Raw genomic sequence first — 20,050 nt, forward strand, 5'->3', positions numbered from 1 at the left:
CCATAATATTTGTATACTTTTGGCTATTAAAAAAAAAAAAAACGTTGCTGCATGCTATTATTTGTCAAAATTATTGACACAGCCCATATAGAACCACACACAGCAATAATTTCATCCAACTTAACATTGAGGTGCCCACAATATTTAGGTGCCCAGTGCCCAGTCTTCCTGCACCTTTATTGTGAAGGGCTAAAGGCAGAAGTTTCTAAACCTCGCGCACAGCATGTTTCCGCATTGGTTAAAATAGCTGATCTACAAGCTCACGTTGTCTCGTGGATGCGACGCGTTGTGAGCTTGCAGATCAGCTATTTTCGCCGTGCAACACACATGACAAAGTATAGTCAGGCTTTACTTGCGAGACGTAACGAGGAGGAGATTCACAGTGCAGCTGCAGACAGCACCGCATATCAACGTTCACGAGGAGCTGCGTGCAGTGCGTACTATTGGAGCATGTGAATGAAAAGAGAGACGAGAGGACAGGACAGACGACCGCACAGAGGCGCGGACCGCCGCATGAACGGCCGACGAACGCCGACGAACACCGTTCACGGGCGTCAGAATGATCGCGTTCGACAATTCGTTCATCAAGCAAAAACAAAGGACATTCAGTTCACGTTCGCCCAAAATATGAACGTGTTCATGAACGATCGTTCTTTGAACGCGTTCGGGTACAACACTGCAGTGCTGGAGGGAAATGGTTTGAAATCAAAAGCACAATCTTCAATATGCATATCGTCATTGTCGGGTGAAAACCTTGTATGTCCAAAACCGTTGGTTTTGCATTTATCATTTTAAAAATTATTTAAAGCTATACTGTGTAAGTTGCTCAACTAGTGGTCAGTAGCGTCTGCGTCTTTCGGCCGTTTTTCGCCGCGGACCGGGCCTCACACCCCCGCGTCACCCCCGCGTCTGCCTCCACCTCGCCGAGATCTATCTTTGGAGGGGTCCCTGGTTCCTGTGCGTTCAGGCATTCCGGAGAAACGGAGTGTTTCACCCGAGTATAGATAGAGACACACGGGCGCCTACAAATATGGCCGCCCTATTGTGATAGCTAGCGACCCCACTTCAAGATGCGCTGTGATTGGCCGGCAGTGTACCCTCGCTGTGATTGGCCGGTAGTGTATGATGACGTCATTTTGCCGGGAAATCCCGCCCCTGTCACTGCTAGAAGAAAATATATAAAGAGAAGGCTTCAGAAGCTGAAAATAACGGAGTGGGTGTTCTAAAACTTTAGCGATTTAAGAGTTAGGACACTTTTAAGATTTGTTTTATAAAAAAGTTACATGGTATAACTTTAAACTAGTGAAAACAGCCGATCCACAAGCACACAACGCCTCGCACCGCGAGGCGTTGTGTGCTTGTAGATCTGCTGTTTTCACTACTTTTGTGCGACGGCCTTGTATGATGAAGCAGGGCTTTAATTTGCGAAAGAACGTACAAATTTGAAACTTGGAGATAAGAGGTTTCCACCCGACAACAACAATATACTGGTAGATTTGATGATGAAATAAGGATTTATTTATATTTTTTATCAGCAAATTAATGATAGTTTTTGTAGAATGTAATATGCTGCATTGCTTGTTGCTGGTGTTTTTTATCTATATTGTATGTACTACTGAGGGGTCGCACTGAATGTTGTTGTGCAATGACAAACGAAGGCTATTCTATTTTTATTCTATTCCATTCTATTTTCTAATATTATCAAATGTCTTTTACCTTATGTTGTTGTTAGGCTATAATAATGAATCGTGGATAATGTTAATTTAAACACATCTACTGTATCATAGTGAAGACCACAAGGTATATAATGGATGCATGACAGATCATAGTACAAGATGAGGGCTATACCATCTGTAACATGGGGTCTCCACTGTCTCCCCAGACAGATCATAGTAAAAGATGAGGGCTATACCATCTGTAACATGGGGTCTCCACAGTCTCCCCAGGTAGATACTCCAGGCCCATCCAGGCACAGGGGCAGTTCTCTGGATAGTAGCATTCCCCGCGGTGCAGCACCAAGCTATGTGGGCCAAACACAGTGCTCGTAAATGTATCAATACTGCAATGTAGAGATACTCTGTCAAAAGTACATGTCCGGAATTCAAAATGTACTTCTGTAAAATTACAAAAGTATCTGCATCAAAATATACTACCAAAAGTAAAGTACGAATGCCTCAAAATGTACTTAAAGGACAACTCAGCCCTAAATAACATCTATGCTTATTTTCCTACTTACTGTATATTTATCCCAAAAGACTGTCCATGGGGTCTATTAGGCAGAAATGATAGTGTTGTCCAGTTTCCCCAGTAGAACCCAGCAGCCCTCATAGTTTAGGGTGGAGCCCATAAGCCTATCGCTTTTAAACTATGACTTGGTTGTCCAACACGAGCCGCCACAGTCTTGTAAATCATGTTTTGGGGTGAGCATTCAGCACAACTGCCAATCAAAGTGACTGTGCTGGCCAATCGCAGCGTGTCTTTTTCGGGACTTGGCAAAAACACAGAACAGCCTAACATCTGTTTAGCAGACTACGGCGGCTTGTGTGGGACAACCAAGGCATGGATGTGTTTGTAATGACAACTAGTAACATGTTCATGAAAAAAAAAAAAATTTTTCACCACAAAAAATATCATGAAAGCGATAGGCTTATGGGATCCACTCTAAGCTTCTGCTGGGGAAACTGGACAACAGGGACATTTCTGCCTAATGGACTCAATGGACAGTCATTTGGGATCAATGTGTAGGAAAATGAGCCTAGACGTTATTTAGGGCAGAGTTGTCCTTTAAGTACAGTACTTGAATAAATGTACTTAGTTACTTTCCACCACTGACGAAACACATCTCACATAAACAGGAACACACAATTCTGACAAGCAGCTCTCTCACTGAACACTATGAAGACCGTCAGGACTCAGCCTCACACAATGTCAAACGCACAGCGAACGCATTCAAAGTCATAAAAGTAGTACGGCCGCCTACAAAGTCATTAAGTTGACGATGTGAAATGTAGTTACAGTGTCCAGTGGAAAAGGGTTTATTTTTAGCAGCGGCGAGTCCTTGCATTTACCCTGGAGTACAGACGCAGCCGGAGATACAGGGCGTGTTGGGAGGACAGGTGAGGTTCAACATCAGGTTCCGGCAGGTGGGCTCGCAGGCCACGCCCCCTGTGCGCTCCGTGCAGCTGTGGTACACCTTCCCCTCAGGACACTCCCCCGTTTCCACCATCTCCGGCTCTGAAACGCACAGACACGCATATACATACACGCACAGGCACAAACATGCATGCACACAAACTCAACGATTAACACGCGTGAAAACTCGTAAGCACGGTGACACACAGACACACAGATACACAGACACACAGACACACACACACACACACACACACACACACACACACACACACACACATACACACACACACACGCACACACACACACACACACACACACACACACACAAACAAACACAGTACACACACACACACACACACACTGTAGTGTACACACACAGTACACACACACTGTACACACATAGGGAACCAGCCCCCCTCCCTCTAGCCCCCATAAGCATCTTGGGAAAGCAGCTCCGACTTCAGACATATAAAGCTCTTGGGTTCAGCAGACGGGAGCACGGCCTGAAACGGCACTTTGTTGTCGGCGCGATGGCGAGGGAGGAGAGTTCGGGAGCAGGAGGAGAGGAAGGGGGCGGGTGGGGGTGGCTTTACCTCTTTCCTCTTGCACACACTCCAACTTCCCATTTCGGCACAGGCTGATGGAGGTTTGGAGAGACAGAGTGGATGGAGGTGGGGGGGTTAGAGAGAGAGAGAGAGAGAGAGAGAGAGAGAGAGAGAGAGAGAGAGAGAGAGAGAGAGAGAGAGAGAGAGAGAGAGAGAGAGAGAGAGTGGGGTCAGTGGTGGTGGGGAGGTTTAGAGAGAGAGAGAGAGAGAGAGAGAGTGAGAGTGGGATTAGAGAGGGCAAAGTCATCAAGGACAAGGCTAGGTTTAAGGGCTACTCGTTTCTCATCTCATCCGAGTGAAGATCGTCATTCAAGCCCTTTTATGGTGTCCTCAAAGTGACAGAGTGACAGTGCAGTAGTGGTGTGTTGTAAACTGTGTGTGTAATGGCGAGAGGCAGCAGAGTTTTAGTGCTCTCTCTCTCCCTGGAGTTCAGGTTGTCCCAAAAATACCTATGGGTGAAAATGCTTTGAATAGAACAAAATATATCTAAAATACATTTAAAGTGTAATCGCCTTTCCAGGGTCTTACTACATTTTTAGTATTTTTTAATTGTATTTTGAAACATACTTTCATACTCTCAGTATAGGACACGGTACTGAGTGAGTACTGACACTGTGAGTAACAGGTAGCAGAGTTACAATAATCGTGGTAATTAGTAACAGAGTAATGACGATGACTCACCAGGGTCCAGCAGCACTGAAGGTGACCTCTTCTGGCTGGGAGACACCACCCATGGAATAGCAGTGACACTGAGACCTGAACCACACACACAAGGCATCGAATTGAATTGAAAGATTTGGACATGGAATTGGTCTGTATAATTATGTTTTTCTCCCACACTATCTGAAATTGTACATGGGCAAAAAGCATTGGTATTCGGCAGGGACTGCCGAAGCAGATTTTTACATTTTCCAAAATGTAAACTGTTTAATAGCATTCTTGGTAAGTCTGATTCTGAACTTGGTCTATCCCCAGACTAGTCAGTATGTTTTAGCGCCCCCCATAGCTGGAATGAGTTACAATGCACTTTAAAACTTGAATCAATGTTTTCATTGGGACAATTTAAAAACTTTAAAAAAGCTTTTTTATTATTGTACTTATTATATTCTTTGCTTGTATTTACAAATCATACCCTGTCTTATCTTGCTGTTCTTATCTTGTTGTTATTGTTGTTGTTTGTAATCTCTGCATCGTTGAAAATGAGGGCTTGCCCTCAATTGTATCCCCAAGAAATTAAATAAAGGTTGAATGAATGAATGAATGAATGAATGAATGAGTAGCATTACACAGAAACAATGATATAGCATTGAAATAAACATGACTGTACAAGCCGTGGCAAGATGAAGAAACTCAAGCCTCCAAGCGATAATGGGCAACATTACTGATGAGTTGAAAAAGTGTCCTGGACGAAGTTGGACGCAAACGGGCTACGCACATCCCTGGGTATGGACTAAATGTAATTCATTTCATATTTAATGGAAAACTGAAAATAAATATTGATGCTTCATCATGCAGTAGGAATTCCAGCCAATGAAATCAAGTCCAAGTACAAAATATAGATTTTAAAATAGTCCCACCTCCCGCTAATGGCTGCAAGATAGGTTGGTAGTGCATTGCTGGCAGTCATTTACCAAAAACATTATTTCCCTTTACCGGAAATACCTTGGTTCAAGTCCAAGTGAAAATAATGTATACCTATATATATATCAAATACCGGTGTTATACAGTATGTGTCAACTCTCTTTCCAAAAAGCATTTCTCTTCGATTGCTTTCCAACTATGGACAGCAATATTATGAATGTTTCCTTTCCACAATGGAAATCAATGGCGTTGGTCCTTGCAACCCTGAGGGTAAGAAAAGAAGACTTACCCTGAAGGTAAGTCCTGCCTTGAATCAAGGCAGCTATTCAGTTTAACCACTTCAACCCTATTTTAAACCTTGGCTATTTTTAACAACACAAATCTTCTGTTCTGGTGTTCCGTAGCACAAAATATTTTCAGATGGGACCCATGGCCAAATACATTTGGGGGTCCTTGACATTAAATGTTCAAGAAACCCTGCTGTACAGTTTATTTGACCAACATTAATATCGTCGTTGTCGGGTGGAAACCTTGTATGTCCAAAACCTTCCTTTTTTGTTGGACACTGCTCCTACAAATTTTGCCCTGAAATCACGCAAATCGGTACACACTTGCTCTACACTCATGTCATCAACAGGGATCTGTCCCATTTAGCACCACCTTCAGGCTGATTTTTTCAAACACATTTTTGGACACTGCTCCTACCGATTTTGCCCTAAAATCACGCAAATCAGTACACAGTATGTCTACACTCATCTCATCAACATGGATCTGTCCCATATAGCGCCACCATCAGGCCGATTTTTCCAAACACATTTTTGGACACTGCTCCTACACATTTTGGCCTAAAATCACGCTGAGACCTGACGGTCGCTTATCTCCCGATTAGGGAGTCTTACTGGTGATGCAAGGCGTGTGCTTGTAGATCGTCTGTTTTCACTACTTTTGTATGATGTAATTTACCCCCCAAAAGAACATACAAATGTGAAACTTGGACTGGAGATGTGAAGTTTCTGCCTGACAGTGATGATATGTTGATGTATGGTTGGGAATGGGAATGTCTTACAGCTGCACGCAGCGCTGGCGTACGTCATCGTAGTAAGCGCCCTGCGAGCAGCCACACCCTTCAGCACAGTCGTCTTCATCGCAGGTCTCTGAGCTGGAGAGAGCACGGCAGGACCGACCGCAGGACGAGATGCACGAGTGATACAGCATGCCTCCCAGACACACCACCCCTGTACACACATGCACACGCACACGCACACGCACACACACACACAGACACACACACACACACACACACACACACACACACACACACACACACACACACACACACACACACACACACACACACACTTTACCTGTAAAGTAAACTTTAGCAGGCCCACAGCCAGAACATGTATATACACACATATCGTATGCACACGCAGCACGTGCATAGATCCACAAAGAAACACGCAGACAAAGACAAACACACTCTTTGCAATGGGTTCTCCTTATCCCCAACAACTTGCAGCCATTGAGTTGTATTGTTAAAGGTCTTATGATATAAAAAAGTGAAGCGGTGAATTTTTATTCTATGTGTACTAGAGCTTTGAAATCAGTGTTCCAGATCTATACATTCTGTGTTCTAGATCTATACTTTCTATGTGCTTTAGTTCTATACTTTTATGAATTCTGAATGAATGAATAGTTTTGTCTGCAGGGCCAAATTGTCATGTGAAGCTTGACCAATCCTCAATTCTACATGTACGGGACAGACATTCTTACTCCTTGAGAATCTATGGGAATTTTGAATAATTAGGCTCAGAAAGGTGAGTTCATTAGTCTCTGGACGTATGCATCATCATCCAGGGGAGGGTGTGGTTGTAGGGGAGGGTGTATCACCTTTGATGTTACTTTACATTGTGTTTGCATCGGTCCAATGCACCATTTACCATTCACCACTTTGGTTGTTGCGTTCACCCTCCCCTACAACCACACCCTCCCCTGGATGATGATGCGTACACCGTACATCCAGAGGCAAAGGCACTTTTCTGAGCCCAGTAATTCAAAAAACAACAGATATCAGAAAAACCACTGAATGTTGAAAGTTCTGTTTTTTTGTTGAAAGTTCTGTTTTTTTGTTGTTGTTGGTGTAATTGAGGTCAGGAAGACTCAAAATAAATAATAATGAAATTTGATGCCATAAGACCTTTAAGCTTTGTATAGATCGGCTCTTGTTGGCAAGACAATGACAACTAGTGAGTGACAAGAGTATAAATCAAGTTCTGTGAAGGAGGCATCAGACACTCACCGCACTCAGAGACGTGCGTCCTGAAGTTGACGTCCACGCCATGCTTGGAGCAGAGGTAGGCGTAGTGGGAGAGCGCCGTGCACAGGCAGCTGTTCCCGCAGCGGCAGGCCTGGTTGCGGCATTGCTGTTGGTAGACAGAGGGACTGACGTAGCCGTGGCACGGCTCAAACACACTGCCCAGCATCACCTCACACAGAGATGCATAGAACACTGCCACATACACAGGTGGACATACACACACAAGAGCACATGCACATGCACACACACACACACGCACAGACACACGCACGCACACACACACACACAGGGGCGTCAATTGGGTATGGCAGGGGTATGCAGCTGCCATACCCTGGGTGGGGTATCTGCGCTGGTTATTATGTTGTTAAATTACAGTAAAATAACTACAAATGCAAAATTTAACAAAATGGTCACTTTAACAAGGTATTATAATTATATTCTCCACACGTGTATTCTCCCCAGCTTGACAAAATGGTATATTCCCAGGTTCCGCAGGTCAGCTGCACAGGTGCAATGGATTATTGTTAATTGTGGCACATTTACTAACATGCTAAGTTTAGCTGCACTTGAACAACCGTTCCAGGCTGCCATATCCAGCCCAAGACACCGTAGAAACCTGTGTAAAAAACTGACAAAACTCGTTTTTTTCAGCGCTGCGAGGCGTTGTGAGCATGTAGATTGTGAGCATGTAGATCGGCTATTTTCACAATGGAACTGTGTCATACAAAATGTAATGCCTCTTTTCCATGAGGACTCCCATCTTTGCCATACCCTAGCTTTTGCTGAACTGACGCCACTGCACACACACACACACACACACACACACACACACACACACACGTGGTCAAACATGTCCCACATGTCATGTCCCACAGGAGTGTTAATGTGAACTCATAAATGTATTTACATTGTGATCTCAGCAGAACCCCTCCCTCCAGTGCGCCATACACGCTGAAGGTCAGGATGTACAGAGTGGTGCATTGGGCAGATGGTTGTCTCTCTCATGCAATTAATCGTACATGAACTACTTGCCATGCAAGTCTGGAACAAAGCAAGTTGGGAATACACGGTGCCAATTATGCAATACTCCTGTTATGTGATGTACTCGCAGCTCCACGCGCATTGCATGCTTAGTGCATTTAGCTTGATCACGTTCCATTGATCACGTTTGCACTCATAATTGCCAAGCGCCACAAATGAAGCAGAGCTCGGCCAATCAGTTAAGTAGACGGGCCAGTTTGGCCAGTCAGGGACTTCTGCTGGCTAAGCATCACAAACGTAACGCGAATCTTCACAAATCCAGAATTGGTGAGTCCTCCGCAGACACGCAGTCAGACAGATACAGATATCAGTGGTTTTTAATAATAATAGATAGATAGAATATGATATGTTCTAAACCCTGACATCATCGATAGAGTGAATCCTCTTTGTCTTTAACCTTATCAGCCAAGTTTTCAAAAAAATTGTAAAATTGTGAAAATATGTTTTTTTGGGGGAAACAAATTAGCTGATATGGTTGAAAACGGTGTTCCTTTGAAATGAAGGAAGGGTAAAAAGTGAGGCAAAGCCTTACAGTTGTGTTGGTTCATCTCACACGGGTCTATATTGGGCAGATTGACGGGAGCCACGCAAGCAGACGACACCTTCCAGGCGTTGGCATGGAGCTGAGGTGTGCCCTCGATCATACCAGCTGGAGAGCTACCCAAAACACAGACACACAAACACATAATATATCCCAACAATACCAATTTTGAATGTTGAAATAATGTCATTTAATTTAAATCAAATTCAAAAGCATCAAAAGTGGCAGATCTGCAGGCTCAAAACACTGTGTTTTCAGGCTGTTGAAGCTTTTGTGTGACGCTTTTAGACTTGGCAAGTAGCAATGTTCTGGCCCCCAAACTGTGGAATAAACTGCCTGTCGCACTTACAGTATACAGACTCACTCTCTAGCTTCCGCCGTGGACTGAAGACTCACCTCTTCAGACTCCGCCTAAACCCATAGCACTTACTGTAACACTCCCCTTCCCTCAATGACCATACATGAAGCTGGATAGCTTCATGTATATTTTTTTAATTATTATTTTTCTTTTTACTGAGGTGCGTGGTCTTCCTATGTTATTGTTTTTCTAGATTGATATTCCTATGCATTTGTTATATTGTTGTTGATGTACTGACATATTATCTTGCTTATTATATTGATGTACCTGCTTATTGTAAGTCGCTTTGGATTAAAAGCATCTTCTAAATGCCTAAATTGTAAATTGCTGCAGCATGACCAAGCAGGGCATCAATCCACAAAAAAAAAGAAAAGAGAAAATCCAGGGAAGAAGTGCTTGCTTACAGGAAGTCATCCCGCAGGTTGCCGTTGAAGGTTCCACACAGGCCCAGTGTGGAGCCGTGCCAGAGGCTGTCCAGATGCAGATAGAGACGTCCCCCGCGGCCGTCGTACTGCAGCCGCAGCCCGATGCCCGCTGCCTTCAGCTGTGTGACTACAGACGTCAGCTTTCTCACCTCCACAGCATCTATTGCGACGCGCGCAAGCAACAAAGCACAGATGGTCAGTGTACATTCAGTCTTTTTTGCTGCCTCCGTTCTGAAGAAAAGCAATTTGAAAAGCTTTCTTGTACTCGGTGATGTCGAACGGTTTTCAAAGTAGTGAGTCCCGGGAGGCCGGGACCCATGGGTGGTCATTTAAGTGGATCCCTGGGAAAATACATTTTGTCCTCAAAAAGGGATATAATTATAGTTATTTGTATATGTTGAACTGATCTGAAAATTGTATAATAAATTATAATAAAAATTGCCAAAATTGAAAAATATACAAATGTAAATTTTAAAGGCAAATAAACAGAACATAAAGTACACACACACACGCGCACACACACGCACGCACGCACGCACGCACGCACGCACGCACGCACGGATTCTGGACATTTACTTTCTATATTGCAGTATTGAAACTTTTACTTAAGCAGTACGGCAGGGGTGTCAATTGGGTATGGCAGGGGTATGCAGCTGCCATACCCTGGGTCCAGGGGGGAAAATAAAAGTTACCTTTAAATATAAATCCATGAATGTCTCTTTGTCTATCTGTATTATGTTGTTAAATTACAGTAAAATAACTACAACATTTTACAAAATGGTAACTTTAACAAGGTATTGTGGCACATTTACTAACATACTAACATACAAAAAAAAATGCCGTTTATGACGTCACAAACGGCAGCAAATCTGGACAGCCTGTTTTGAGAACCCGTGGGATGCTTTTAACCTCCACCTTCCCAAAACCAGAGAAAGACACAACGGTCTGAAATGGGACTTTGTGAGGATAGAAGGTGCTAGTGGGACCCCAAAAAAAGGTTTTAAAATAGGAAAAGTGAATTTTCATGGCGTATCACCTTTAAGGTATGGCAACATGACTGGTGTCTTTAAGACACCAGTCATGTTGCCATACCTTAGCTTTTTCTGAACTGACGCCACTGCAGTATGGTACTTTTTCCACCACGGACGGAAGGTGTGAGGTGAAAACATGAGGCTGTTTGAAGCCATACCATCTGTGTAGGGCAGGACAGGCGCTGGGTTGACCCCCACCACCACCTCTCCCTCTCTGGTTAGAGTCACCTGACGACTCACGTCCTCGTCCAACACCACCGTCACTGACTGGATACACACCTGGTGCTACACACAGGACAACACAAGACAGAAGGTTAGCTACCACTGCAGTGTGTGAGAGCCACGTGTGTGGGTCTGCTCTGTGGGAGAAGAACGCATTGGTATTTCTGCACAGGTGTGTGTGTGTGTGTGTGTCAGTGTGTGTGTGTGTGTGTGTGTGTGTGTGTGTGTGTGTGTGTGTGTGTGTGTGTGTGTGTGTGTGTGTGTGTGTGTGCACGTGCACTACCTCAGCACAGGTAGTGTACTGCAGTGTGACAGTGAATCTGCTGCTGCTGCGGCTCTTAGCCAGGACATACTGACACGCCCCCGGTTGCAGGAACATCCTGCCGTCAAACGTTGTCATAAATACATCTCCTACCACAGAACACTCCACTAGAGAGAGAGAGGGAGAGATAGAGATAGGGAGAGAGAGAGAGAGTCATACAGTAGGAATAGATAGATAAGCCAGAGAGAATGGAAGAAGGAGAGAAGGAAGATAAGATATGATAAGATAGGACCTGTATTGATCCCGCCAGGGACATTCAGTTGCCAAAAGGCAGCAAAGCAGTTCAGATAAAAGTACAAGTAGATACGGCAGAGTAAAGACATCACACACAAAAAGAAGATCCATCAATAAATGAAGAGAGACAGAGAGACATACAGAGATAAAGGCAGAGGCCTGAGTGGTTTGGATATCTGAATTCCCCCTCGGGATTAATAAAGTATTTCTCTATCTATCGGTTGCAAACATTAAAGAACCTGTATCCTCGTAACAAAACACTAGTCGTGGAACTGATTGATGTGGAGAGCAGAGGATGAACTCACCAGTACAGTTGTTCTCGGTACAGTTCCACACTCCTCCCATGCAAACACTGCAAACACAACATAAAGTTGATTAAGAAAAAGAGGTCGCACATCAACATGGGCAGCTGTGGGTCAGGCGGTAGTGTAGGTTGGCCAATGTTCCGTGGGTCGGCGGTTCAAATCCCGGCTCCTCCTGTCCACATGTCGAAGTGTCCTTGGCCACGACACTGAACCCCACATTGCCTCCAATGAGATGCGGTAGATGATCGTTGCAAGCTTCCCACCATTGGTGTGTGAATGTGGGAAGTGAGGACGCTGCCGTCGAATGTTCACCGTTTCACTTCCCAATGAATGGATGTCAAGCGCTTAGAGTTTGCAACTTGCTTAGAAAAGTGCTATAAAACGCAATCCATTATTATTGGTTTTTCAGCGGAATGCTAGACCCAAAATCCAGTATAGGCCGGGCTACATATCAAAAAGAGAAATTAAAAAAATCCCCAAAAGGTAGCACATCCCAAATTTCAAATCAATGGAGGACAAAGTACTCACATTTCCGCTTTCTTTAATGGCACACACAAATAAACAACGTTTGCGTGCTTCGGCTAAGAGCCTTCATCAGAGCAACGTAAGGTTAGTTTGTACAGAAAAACGACAGACACACAAACACACAGACACACGCAGACACACACTCACCACACGCTGCAGCCCTGCTCCAGCACGTGTCCCTGTGTGTAGGACGTCCCGTGGTAAACGCACGGACACTGAGAGACCGCGATACACGTTCCATTCTGTAGGATCAGACCTGAAACACAGGAGATTAGATGAAGACGGCATGTGATCAGAAACATCAACAACCACAACAATTAAATTAGAACAAATAATGGGGATGAGGGGATACATGTGTAGATGCTAGGGCATTCACCAAATATTCGAATATTCGAATATCAAAGTCACTATTCGACGTTGTTCAACGAAGTCGAATATTCGCTTATTTTTATTAATTTTTTTCTCTTTAAAAATATATATAGTTTATAAAGCTTGGCTAGATAGGAAGTCATGAGAATGAGTTGTCAATGGCCCTGGTGGATGAATTTGTTAATGCTCTATACCAGGGGTTCTCAAACCTTTTTAGGCCGTGACCCCCAAAATAAACATATTTGAACTGGGGTCCCCACCCTGACAAGCACTTGGAATTAGGTAGGTATTACATTTATGTGACTCGGTTCCGCAGATAAATATTGTGAAAATAGCAGATCTACATGCTCGGCTATTTTCACAATGTTCGCCTCTTGCTTACTTAATATTTGACAGTTTGGCCAGTCCTGTCGAATATTTGACTATTCGAATACTTTGAGGTAGAATAATTCTAATACTAAAAATCACTATTCGTGAATGCCCTAGTGTAGATGCACTGTGCAGCATGTTTGTGTAAATACCATCGGGACAGTAGCAGCCGTCCAGACAATGCAGGTTGGTTCCCAGACACTCTTTCTCAAATGTACATGTTGGTGGACAGCAACTGATACAGTCTCTATGGACAAAACTTTCCTCGCAGCCATCATCTGCGTATGGACACAAACACTTGAGTTAAAGGTTACTGAAGCATTGCATGGAAATGGATTACGGCATGTCTAAAATTAATTTAACCTTTGCCTAAAATTAATTGTTTTTCCCTTGCACTTGTCCTTTGGGAGTGGGACTTGAGCTAATCTTTTCAAAGAGTGCAGAGCCACTTTGCACTTGACAAAGACTTCAATAGATACAGTTTAAACATTCAATTTACACTGTGGGTCAGTGGCTGTGGGAGAGGGGCCTAGCGCAGTGAAAATCACTTACCAGTAAAATGGAAAGGATATTAGAGAAGATAAAAATGTATTGATCATCATGGTGAAAGTCAGGTTTCTTAGCAGTAACAGAGAGTAAAAGAGATATTCTACTGATAGACACAAGAGTAAAAAAAAAACTCAAAAAAGGATATACTGTAAACTGTAAAGTAAAGATAAAACAAAACGTATACGTATAAATGTACAGTCTATCACCAGTGAATATGTAAAATGTATGAATATCTGTATTGAGTACTGAATACCAACAGTGAATGAATTGCTAAACAGTATGCACAGTCAACAGGACTTCAATAGAGATTATCTGGATGTATATATGTATGTATATGTGTGTATGTATAAACTAACAACAGTGAATGAGTATACAGTACGTACAGGCTATCAATAATGGTATGGTTTAAATGAGCCATGGACATTTTTGAGCAATGATAAACAATCTGCCCAGTGCCCACATTGTGTCGAGTAACCTTCACTGTGAATCTCGTTCAAGATTAGTTTGACAATTACATTTGTGCAATAGGCATCAACTAATATGGAAGAAGTGTATTTAATCTGATGCACAGAAGTCCTGTACTGTTTCATTGTAGATTTAAAGTAGCACTATATAACCTTCCTCTTCTACCCTGATTGAGCTACAGTAATAAAGTCAGCCTGCTTTCTTAGGGGATTAATTGAATCTTAATCGTCAGGTCAAAATAAAATGTTAGATCTTTGATACCATCTAAATGTCTCAATCTAAGAGCAGGGAGACAAAATACAACCAACCCAAATTGTTGCGACCGTAGGTTGCAGATTACTATGTGAACGGTCACAGCTTGTACATATGTATCTCTGTCTGTCTGTCACGCCTGACACTGTGGTTCTGGGGGTTTGTCGCTCTGACATCATGCTCTGACGTCACTGATGTCAGGGGAACCACTCTTAACAGAATGGGTTTGCCGCTCTGACATCACGCTCTGGCTTCACTGTGATGTCACACTAACAGAATCGCTTTTATGCCCATATATGGAGTTCCCTGATGTCATCAATATTAAGCCCATATCTAACAGGACTTCATATGGGAATGCCCATATATGGAGATCACATCGGCCATATACCACACTAACGGCTGGTTCTACAGACAGGGATCTCCATGTATGGGCATAAAAGGGTATGCTGTCAGATGTCATAGACATCATAAGACTTTCACATAACGAATAACTGAGTAAGCATGTTTGGGCTCTCTCAGCATATCTCCATATATGGGTACCAGGGGTCTCCATATATGGGTACCAGGGGTCTCCATATATGGGTAACTTGTCCGATATACATCACTGGCCAGATGGACAAGAATTGGCGCTACCTCGCCCTTTAGGGCGAAGTCGCATGTCGCCCTGAGGCGTCTTACTAGTATACGTTATATTGTATTAACATAATACATATTGGACAAAATTTAAAATGTATTAATTAAAAAAGATTTGATACAGCGTGGATTTGAATGGAACATATCAGTTTCTTCTCATGTCCTTCATATTTCTCATTACCAAATCAATGTAACACAAAGCCATGCTTATTTCTTATGCAAGCCTAACTATCCAAGCCCATCTATACAACTGTGACAGAGGACGACAAAGGGGTGAAGAAAACCATCTTGTGTTATTCAGATGAAGTCATCCTACTTTATGTCAGCATTTGACAGTTCAATTCTCTTTATCACCTTGGTGATGTCCTTAAAATTATTCAATCAAGCCATTTGCTGATTTTGGAGGCTGATCCGATGTGTCCTGTCTGAGTCCAATTACCTGACTGCAGAGCACATTGTCTACTGGGGCCTAAAACAGGGACCTAAATCAATTGTTAATTAAATGTGTTTTGAATAGAACTGACAGAATGGTTTCAGGGGTTGTACTCACTGCAGGAGGGGAAGCTGTCCCTCCACTCTCTCACTGGGTATCCTACGTGAGAGCAGGCTCTGGTGTACTCAACCAAGGCCCGACAGAACGTATCCTCATCGTCCGATCTGAAATAATGCACTAATATTACTCACACAGGCAACAATGTCACACACAAGGTACGGCCAGCACACTTAACACTCTCAATGCATCCGAAAATACAAATATTTGCAACAATTTCAAAACACAGACTTCATCCATTTTCAACCTATCTTCATATAATTGGTCTTCACCATGCTCATTCATTATAATATGATACAATTTTTGTCTGAAACCCGCCTACCAGGGGAATCCAAGCTAATAGAAATGGCAGGCATTCTATTGCTGGAAAGCTAGCATGCTAAAATGGAAGCCACTGTGAAAAAAAAAAAAGAAAAGAAAAAAAAAAATATATATATATATATATATATATATATATATATGTTACAGTCAGTTTGGGTAACTCAGTGAGATTGTGGTAAGAGCACTCGTTTTGTAGTTCACCACACACCAATCACCACCAGATGGCGACAACAGCCAGTCAGCCATTCACTAGTGCAGGCGCTGACGTCACTCGTTTGCGACTCTCTTTCGTTTATTTACTAGCCCAGCTCGGCTGTGTTTAGCCATTAGCTTACTATGCCTTACTCTAACCCTAACCCTAACCTTAACCTCAGTAAAACTATGCCTAACCCTAACCCTAACCCTAACCATAACCTCCGTGGGGTGAGGCTATCATTCCTGCCGACGCCACGTTGTTGTTGCTCAAAGCGACCGCTTGTTCCACCCCGCGCCGCACGACGAGCGCTCCGTTTCTCGATCTAACAGTTTCTCTATCTAACCGTGACATATATATATATATATTGTTTGGGAGGAAAAAAAGCCTAATGATAATGTCACTGGTAGGTGGGTTTCTGAAGTGTCCACAGCCCTCCTATGAGACACAGACCGAGCAGAAAACAATGGTACCAATTTAACATGAACATCATTGAGGACCAATGAAGATAGGTTGAAAATGGTCAGCAGAACTGCTGTAGATATGAATCCATCAGGTTAACTTGTACCTAGGTCTCAGACAAAACCACACAGGGTGATTGTGGTGACAAACGTACAAATATACATATACATTTTACATTGATTCAAGATTTGTTTTCACTTACACACACAGGTCTGAGACACAGCTGGCCACAAAGGGGTTTGGGTCAATGTTTTCATGGCAGGATACGAATGGGAAGAAGAGGAGTGCGCTGCACTTCTCTATGGCATCCTGAACGCAGCACAGAACAAGTTATGAGAATACCATGTACACATTTATAGGGGTGGATATTGGCAAGAATATTGCGATGCAATACGTATCACGATACTTGGGTCACGATGCAATATTTATCACGATATATTGTGAATCTTTGCGATACAATACTATTGCGATATATCAGCTTTAAAAGCTGAAGGCCCTGCTCTAATGTTATTTTCGTCGCTCGCAGCCATTTTCACGAGAGACCTCACTCACTGAACCTGGGAAGGGGAAGTATAGCTACTATAGTACAGCGACATCTAGAGGCAGCGGAGTGTCAGGACCGGACTTCTACCATTGGTTCCTATGCATGGGAACATACTTTATTTTCCTCAAAGTATCGCGATACTACAGCCTGAAGTATCGATACAGTATTGGCAAATAAACTATCGTGATGTATTGCCATATCAATTACATTGCCCACCCACACATTTAGTCATCCAGTTCTCAACCTGTGGGTTGGGACACCCAGGGGGGTCCCCAAATTATTTTGGGGGTCCCAAGATGATTAACTTAGTATGCAAGTTAACGTTGTTTTCTCACTCAACAGTAAACAAACCAACATAGTTTGAGTGTATAGAGATCTAAAGTGACAATTTAAGCCTTGCTAATACCTCTAAAATGACAAATTAAACATTGGCCAAATTGTCAAATATTAGAGTCAGAAATTGTGAAAATAGCCGATCTACATGCTCACAACGCTTCGCAAATGCGAGGCGTTGTGAGCATGTAAATCGGCTATTTTCACAATAGAACCGTTTATACAAAATGTAATGCCTCAACTCTTTGTGCTCGTCAGAGTGTGTGTGTGGGGGGGGGGTAAGCTGTAAAGCTTACTAGGATGTCCTTTTAGTTGACCGTGTACTAGTGATTTGTGCTGTTATGAAACTACTTTTTACTTTTTCCTATTGCAAACTTCTAATAAATGCAATCAATGGGTCCATTTGGTTACATTTGTACATAATCAGAGCTAAATGAGCGCACTTGACAGTGTGTGGTTCTTACATCCATGTCTGACTCTGACTGGCATGGGCCGGTGAAGTCCAGATCTATTGAGGGACACGCTCGCTCGTGAGGCAGGTCCACTGCCCAGCTGTTGGCAAAGATTGCAGGCTCGTCTGTCCGGATGCCTGACACGTGTGCCCATGCACAGACACGCACGCACACGCACGCACACGCACGCACGCACGCACACGCGCACACGCACACACACACACACACACACACACACACACACACACACACACACTTAATAATTCTTGAGTATCCAGCATACCGTCGTTGTCGGGTGGAAACCTTGTATGTCCAAAACCGTTCCTTTTTTATTATTATTTTAAAAACGAGTTAAAGTAGTGAAAATGGCTGATCGACAAGCACACAACATCGCGAGTCGTTGTGTGCTTGTAGATCTGCTATTTTCACTACTTTTGTGCGACCCTAAAGTAGGGCTTTAATTTACCAAAAAACATACACATTTGAAACTTGGAGATACAAGGTTTCTGCAGGACAGTGACGATACCATAATAAACTAGAAGCAGTACTCTTCCGAGCACAGGTCTCCACCAGGCCGTGCGTCCTGGTGGTGCTACTGTATAATAGGCCAATGTAAAAAGGGTGGCATATGTTCTTCACCTTAGATCTTTCATGGCAATCGGACGCTGCATGCATGATTTGAAGCATTGTGTTCCAAAAATGTGTTTTGCTAAAGTCTACCTAATGGTGGAGCTATAACAGGCCAATGTGAAAAAGGTAGCATTTGTTCCTTGACCTAGTGGGAATATGTGTGGCAAATTTCACGGTAATCGCAAGCTGCGTTGATGACTTGAGGCATTTTGTTCAAAAGCGGAGCAATCCTGCAAACTTTGGAAGCTAATTAGCCAATCAGGATGGAATATGAAATATCAGACTGATCGGACTTGATCACATGACTATAGAGATACTGTGTACCGATTTGCGTGATTTTTGCATAAAATCTCAAGGAGTAATATCCAAAAATGTGTTTTACATATGTCGGCCCAAAGGTGGCGCTATAAAAGGCTGATGTGAAAAATGCAGGGCAAAGGTTTATCCTTAGCCTCTAGGGAGTGCGCTTACAAAGTTTGAAACTGATCGGTGGAGTTATAGGTAAAACCACGAATCGGCCTGTTATAGCGCCACCATGAGGCTGGTTTAAAAAAAAATAAGTGGCATTTCTTCCTCGGCCTAGTGGGAACGTGTGTGCGCGATTTCATGATAATTGCACTTTGCGTTTGTGATTTGAGGCATTTTGTTCAAAACGGCTCAATCCTACAAACTTTGGAAGCCAATCTTAGCCGATCAGGATGGAATATGCAAAATCGATCACATGACTGTCGAGATACTGCCTACCGATTTGTAGGATTTTTGGACAAAATCTGTAAGAGTAGTGCACAGAAATGTGTTTTGCGAACATCGGCCACTAGGTGGCGCTAGAAAAGGCCCATTTGAAAAGTTTAGGGCAGAGGTTCTAGATTGGCATCCAGGGAATGTGTGTGCTCACTTTGGCAGCGACCGTGCCAACGGCGACTGAGATTAGGTGCTCACAAACTGCGAGGACGCACGGACGGACGGACGCACGGAAGGACGGACGGACGGACGGACGGACGGACGGACGGACGGATGGACGCACGGACGGACGGACGGAGGGGAAAACATACTCTCCCTCAGCCTTCGGCTGGTGGAGACAATAACTCTTATAATAAGTTAGTATGAGAAGAGATAATCTTGTCAAACGGAGCCATGAAAGTGTGTTCATTGCGGCTCTCTGGAAGCGGAGCCTTGTGTGTGTGCTCTGTATATCTGAGAGTGGACAGTTCTCTCCTCAGAGCAGCAGGGGGCCATGGATCAGGTTACTGGTCATCTGGGGAAGAATATCTCCTCCTTCCACTCCA

At 43.4% G+C, this 20,050-nt stretch overlaps 1 protein-coding gene across 1 annotated transcript in view; it reads right to left on the reverse strand.

Annotated features, from left to right (window-relative positions):
- The window catches only part of otogl (otogelin-like), a gene marked incomplete at both ends in the record, with an annotated part of 99,022 nt that overhangs the window by 70,416 nt on the left and 8,556 nt on the right, over positions 1-20,050 (reverse strand). The window contains 16 exons of the mRNA XM_080736916.1: positions 1,913-2,020; positions 3,069-3,234; positions 3,729-3,772; positions 4,422-4,496; positions 6,388-6,556; positions 7,621-7,830; positions 9,212-9,336; positions 9,983-10,163; positions 11,193-11,319; positions 11,540-11,685; positions 12,118-12,164; positions 12,790-12,898; positions 13,533-13,658; positions 15,830-15,936; positions 17,008-17,114; positions 18,147-18,271. Of these exons, the coding sequence (XP_080593042.1) occupies positions 1,913-2,020; positions 3,069-3,234; positions 3,729-3,772; positions 4,422-4,496; positions 6,388-6,556; positions 7,621-7,830; positions 9,212-9,336; positions 9,983-10,163; positions 11,193-11,319; positions 11,540-11,685; positions 12,118-12,164; positions 12,790-12,898; positions 13,533-13,658; positions 15,830-15,936; positions 17,008-17,114; positions 18,147-18,271 (1,972 nt within the window). The remainder of the gene's footprint in view (positions 1-1,912; positions 2,021-3,068; positions 3,235-3,728; positions 3,773-4,421; positions 4,497-6,387; positions 6,557-7,620; positions 7,831-9,211; positions 9,337-9,982; positions 10,164-11,192; positions 11,320-11,539; positions 11,686-12,117; positions 12,165-12,789; positions 12,899-13,532; positions 13,659-15,829; positions 15,937-17,007; positions 17,115-18,146; positions 18,272-20,050) is intronic.

Source organism: Nannobrachium achirus, assembly GCF_963921795.1.
Source record: "Nannobrachium achirus genome assembly, chromosome: 11".
Taxonomy (NCBI): domain Eukaryota; kingdom Metazoa; phylum Chordata; class Actinopteri; order Myctophiformes; family Myctophidae; genus Nannobrachium; species Nannobrachium achirus.